At 47.2% G+C, this 5,915-nt stretch overlaps 1 protein-coding gene across 1 annotated transcript in view; it reads right to left on the reverse strand.

Moving 5' to 3' along the window:
* Positions 1 to 5,915, reverse strand: part of LOC103386977 (LIM domain-binding protein 3) — a 24,470-nt gene that overhangs the window by 15,609 nt on the left and 2,946 nt on the right. The window contains exons 2-3 of the mRNA XM_025060930.1: positions 5,304 to 5,528; positions 74 to 225 (exon numbers count right to left, since the gene is read on the reverse strand). Of these exons, the coding sequence (XP_024916698.1) occupies positions 74 to 225; positions 5,304 to 5,528 (377 nt within the window). The remainder of the gene's footprint in view (positions 1 to 73; positions 226 to 5,303; positions 5,529 to 5,915) is intronic.

A 5,915-nucleotide genomic window follows, 5' to 3' on the forward strand; every position in this document is an offset into this window, starting at 1 on the left:
TCAGTACTACAGTCTTCAGTACTACAGTCTTCAGTACTACAGAGTCAGTACTACAGTACCACTCCTCTCTTACTTGGTCATGGTGAGTGCGAGGTTGTAGGCGGCCATCTTGATCTTGTTCTGGGCCTCCAGGTGAGTCATCCCATCAGTGCTGACTCCATCAATGGCCAGAATGACATCACCCTGGACCAGGTTTCCCTGTGCCGCCTTACTGCCCGGAGTGATCTGTCAAACAAGAACGTTATTAACCTTTGACCTATGGTTTGACATCAAAGTCTTCTTCACCGTCTTCACATGAAAGAAAAACCAAAAGATGGAATTTGTTTTGTTCACTGTTCTCGTTCCAATAATCCCCAGACTGGACCGGGACCGGACCATGTGACTGTCCGGTCAGTGAACACCACGGCCTGAATTCAGAAATTGTGAAAAGCTGCATGAAAAGAAGGCAATCATTGAAATGGAAGAATAATGAATCAACAGGTACGTTGGTCCACAACGAGGGGGAGTTAATCTGCCAATCTATCTTAGTGAGGGAGAGAGAGGCAGAGAGAGAGAGAGAGAGGTCGACAAGGTCACGTCCTTCATTTACAGCCCAGATAGAAAAACAAATTCTAAATGAAGGACCAAACAGAGCAGCAGAAATAAACTTCATCATATATTCTGAGGTATATGGATGTATTTTGTTGTGACGGTGACGACAGCAGCTTCTCTGCTCATATCTTTGTATGGATGAAGTACAACACGTGGCTGTGGATAAAAAGGCCAGGTCGTGGACCAGAAACAACTGGGTTTATTTCCTAATGACTTCTGAATAAAAACAATCAGAAAGTGGAGATTGGTGAACAACAGTATGGTTTCAGACCACAGATGCAGTATTTGCCTTGAGGATGCTGATGGAGAAGATCAGAGAAGGTCAGAAGGAGCTCCACTGTGTATTTGTAGATTTAGAAAAGGCATATGGCAAAGTGTAGTCAGGAGTGGCAGAGAAGTATGTTAGTTTGGTGCAGGACATGTATGAGAATATTACAACAGTAGTGAGGTGTGCTGTTGGGAGGACAGAAGACTTCAAAGTGGAGGTGGGACTACATCAAGGATCGGCCCTGCTGTGGTGATGGACAGATTGACAGATGAGGTCAGACAGGAGTCCCCATGGACTATGATGTTTGCAGATGACATTGTGAGCTGTAGTGAGAGTAGGCAGCAGCTAGAAGAGAACCTAGAGAGGTGGAGGTTTGCACTAGAAAGAAGAGGAATGAAGGTCAGTCGCAGCAAGACAGAGTACATGTGTGTAAAGGAAAGGCAGAACAGTGAAAGAGTGAGGTTAGAAGGAGCAGAGGTGGTGAAGGTGGAGGAGTTGAGGTACTGAGGACCAACTGTTCAGAGCAGAGGAGACTGTGGAAGAGAGGAGAAGAATAGAGTACAGGCAGGATGGAACAGCTGGAGAACAGTGTCAGGAGTGATCTGTGACAGAAGAGTGTCAGCTAAGGTGAAGGGAAAGGGTTACAGGACGGTGGTGAGCCCAGCCATGATGTATGGTTTAGAGACAGTAGCAATAGGCAGAAGACAGGAGGTGGAGCTGGAGGTGACAGAGTTAAAGATGCTAAGATTCTCTTTAGGAGTGACAAGAATGGACAGGATCAGGAATGAGGTCATTAGAGGGACAACACAGACAGGAAGGATAGGAGACAAAGAAAGAGAAGCCCGATTGAGATGGTTTGGACATGTGCAGAGGAGGGACAGTGGAGACATTGGTAGAAGAATGTTAGAGATGGAGCTACCAGGTAGGAGAAAGAGAGGAAGGTCAAAGAGGAGATATATGGATGCAGTGAGGGAGGACATGCAGATAGTTGGAGTCAGAGTAGAAGATGCAGAGAACAGGGAGAGATGGAAATCAATGATTCACTGGAGCAACTCCTGAAAAAAGGGACAAAGCCGAAAGAAAAAGAAGAAAAAAAAGATGCAGCTTCAACATGAAGTCAAATACTCTATAGTACTGCATACTCCCAGTAGTACTGTGGTCCATGGGCACCTTTGGAACGATCCTTCATTTTTCTTGAATTCAAACTGCTTTTCAAACACAGTCTCACACACACACACACTGGGTCGACCACGTCACGTCACACCTCGGCCGGTGCCTGGCCCACGCCGACTGAACACAGGTGTTGGCTGGGTCTTAAACCTGACCATCTGTTCACACAACATTCCCTCAGACTTTCACACACAAATGTTCTGTCTGTGTTCTATCACCGCTGCACAACAAAATTTGTCCTGTAGAGGTCACCCAACAAGGAATACAAGGCTTCACTGGGACTGTTGACCTGAACCACAGGGGTTCACTGACTAACAAACAAACAAACAAACAAACAAACAAAATAAAAATATTGAAGAAATTTAATTATCTGTAAGAAACTAAAACTCTGCCCTCTAGTGTTGATGCCCCAGATAAAAACATAGTAGGAACTACAGGCACAGGTGGGAGTTGAACCCAGTATTTTCTGGTTATGAGACAGATGCTTCGCCCACTAAGCCACAGCGCCACCTATAAATACTGCCCAGAAACCAAAGAAGAACGTTGTGTTCTGACGTAGCAGCAGCTGACATCTATCTGGTCTACATCTACATGATGTCACGTGGTGATAAACAAAATGAATGTGAACATCCTGCAGCACTGTGGAGCAGTGTGTGACACAGCTGCACCACAGGAAGTGACGTCACGACGTTCAGGAAGCTCTGTAAGTGTTCAGTGGAGTTAAAATGGTCTACATGACAGGACTGAGTCTGTTAGACGCAAACACACACACACACACATATATATAAATATATAAACATATATAGATGTGAGGTAACTGATAACAACCTGTGTGTGTGTGTGTGTGTGTGTGTGTGTGTCCTTCAGAAGCTATAAACAGCCTCCTGCTTGTCAGCAGCTCCAGACGCTCACTGCCACACTGCAGACCTGACACCTGAGGTGTCAGCTGCTAATGCTAATGCTAATGCTAACCCTGCTTATGAAACTTTGTCTCCAGAACATTCAGTATTCATCATTATTGTTGATCTATAGATCTACAGATACTGTCCGTTAACCTGTCAGTATCACAGGGACAACAGGACAACAGGACAACAGGTTTTTATACTGTGGCTCAGTGGTTCCTTATGACAGGTTTTTATACTGTGGCTCAGTGGTCAAATCATCTGTCTCGTAAACAGGAGATCCTGGGTTCAAATCCCAGCAGTGCCTTAGAGCTCATCTATGTTTCCCAGCATACAGTACACCACCTCCACAGTGATGTATTGTTGTGCATGTATTAAACAAAAGTGAAACATGTCTTTGAAACATAGTAAAAGGTACTACTGGGACTTGAACCCAGGACCCCCTGTTTACAAGACACGTCCAACTTTGACAAAGACTTCAAGTGCCATGAGTTAGATCCAGTACTTAGTGGCACCTCCGGTGGCAGCCCGTGTGGGTTGTGGGATGAATAACTGATGATGTCACGTTGGTTTGATCAATGTCACATCTTAGTTACGTTGAGCCTGACTTGAACAAGTGAGAAGGTTGTCAGACTGAGTCCCAGTTTGAATCACAAAGAATGAAATGCTGGGATTTGATCCCAGGGTCTCCTTCAACGGAGGCATTCACCACACGCCAAATAAAAAGTTCAAATGAGAGCTGGTATAGATCACAGCAGATCACAGCAGATCACAGTAGATCACAGAAGATCACAGCAGATCACAGCAGATCACAGCAGATCACAGTAGATCCCAGTAGATCACAGTAGATCACAGAAGATCACAGCAGATCACAGCAGATCACAGTAGATCACAGCAGATCACAGCAGATCACAGTAGATCCCAGTAGATCACAGTAGATCACAGTAGATCACAGTAGATCACATCTGATTCCAGCTCATCTGTCTAGCTCATCTGTCTGTTAAATCCCACACTTGCTCTGTTTTAAATCCTTGCGATGAAGCAAACACTGAGGGATGGAAGGAAACGTCAGCGCCCCCTGTCCTTTGCTGACTCCACTCTGGACGTCCCACACAGACCCACTGTAGAAGATCATTTTAAACAGTGCCCACTAGCGTTAATTCACGGACATATTTGCTGCCTGAAAGAAAAACCCTGACACAGACGAAGAGACAAGATGACCACGGTGCTGGTCAGCTGTTACTACCTGACTGAGCCTGCTGTCTGAGTGTGTGTGTGTGTGTGAGAGAGTGTGTGAGACACCCTTTGTCGTTGATCTGAGGCCAAATTCGGTAGAAAAACGGATGCATTTGATTGTTTGAAACCCTTGGTTGTTATTTCCCCTACTGGACAAAAACTGACACTGCACCAGTAACAGTACTGGTTTATTACAAACTAATATCACTAGGAGTTTGGTGAGAGCCTGTCAGTAAGATTGAATTCATTAGTTGTTGCTCTGATGGATGACACGTGGCCACGGGTCAGAACAGCCACTCAAAGGTCACCCCACTTCACCAAGTGTCTAAAGAGTCAGGTTATAAATAGTTGGTGCTCTCTGTTCTCCTCCTGAGGTGGAGCTGCTCATTCTTCACTACAGCAGCAGCAGCCAGAGGACTTCATCAACACTGATATAAGAACAAACTGTGATCAAACCAAATCTGACCAGAACTGTGGAGGAGGAGGAGGAGGGGGAGGAGGAGGAGGAGGGGGAGGAGGAGGAGGAGGGGGAGGAGGAGGAGGAGGGGGAGGAGGAGGAGGACAGTGATGGACGTGATGGACGTCCTGACGACAGTAGCTGCAGATTCTCCACTAAATCTAGCAGTGTGGACTCATGGGAGAACCTCTCCGTTTATTCACAGAGGCCGGGCTGTGAAACCAACACCAGCTCCACTTTTAGGACTAGTCCTGGCAGCCATGGCACCCCTGCAGGCCTCTGGGGTAAATGCATCTGGGGCCTGCCTCAGGACCGTCGTCTCACTCAGACAGAATGGATCTCAGCAGAGCTTCTTCACAGCAACAAAGATTCAATGATAAGCAATAACAAGATACGAATCCATGGTTCAGAGCTGACATAGTGAAACAAAGTCACCACAGGGGGCAGTAGTCGACCAGGAGCCCCTGTGTCTGTGAGTTACTACAGGAAAGGTCTGTCTGTGGGTGAGGTAACGCTAGGACCAAAGAATGTATTTTCATATAGTCGAGCTGAATGAGATTAGCCAGATTAGCTAGCTGACTCTCCTCCAGGAATAGAACAACAGGTGGCAGTATAAACACTTTGTCAAAGTCAAAGAAAGCACCAACCAAACCACTTGACTGTTTGAAGAGGCTCTTACCTTGGAGATGGTCAGTGGCATGTTAAAGTCTTTCCCTCCTTGCATCCTGAAGCCCCAGGGCCCGGGGCCCGGCAGCGACACGGTGTAGGCGCTCATTCTGTCAGAGGTGACTGGAAACGTTCCCGCTGTGATGACAGACGACAGCAGAACTGAAGCAAAGTCCTGGGGAAAGTCCTGAGCAGCAGCCGGAGGGATGATGGGAAAGGAGGGCCGACACAGAGGAGCCTACGGAAGACGGTGACAGAGATAAAGACGGGGGAGAAGGGTGAGACAGGGTGAGACAGGGTGAGACAGGGTGAGACAGGGTGAGACAGGGTGAGACAGGGTGAGACAGGGTGAGACAGGGTGAGACAGGGTGAGACAGGGTGAGACAGGGTGAGACAGGGTGAGACAGGGTGAGACAGGGTGAGGTACGGAGACCAAGTGGAGGTGAAAATTCACAAGAATCAAGAAAACCTTCAGATAGAACAACAAAGAAGAAGAAGAAGAAGAAGAAGAAGAAGAAGAAGAAGAGACGTGCCTGCTGAGACGAGCTGAAGTGACAGCCTAAGAATAGACACAGGCAGCTCTGTGTGGGGGGGGAGGCTGGGGGGGGCTGGGGGGGGGGGGGGG

This window comes from Cynoglossus semilaevis, chromosome 12 (assembly GCF_000523025.1).
Source record: "Cynoglossus semilaevis isolate Cse_v1.0 chromosome 12, Cse_v1.0, whole genome shotgun sequence".
Lineage (NCBI taxonomy): Eukaryota > Metazoa > Chordata > Actinopteri > Pleuronectiformes > Cynoglossidae > Cynoglossus > Cynoglossus semilaevis.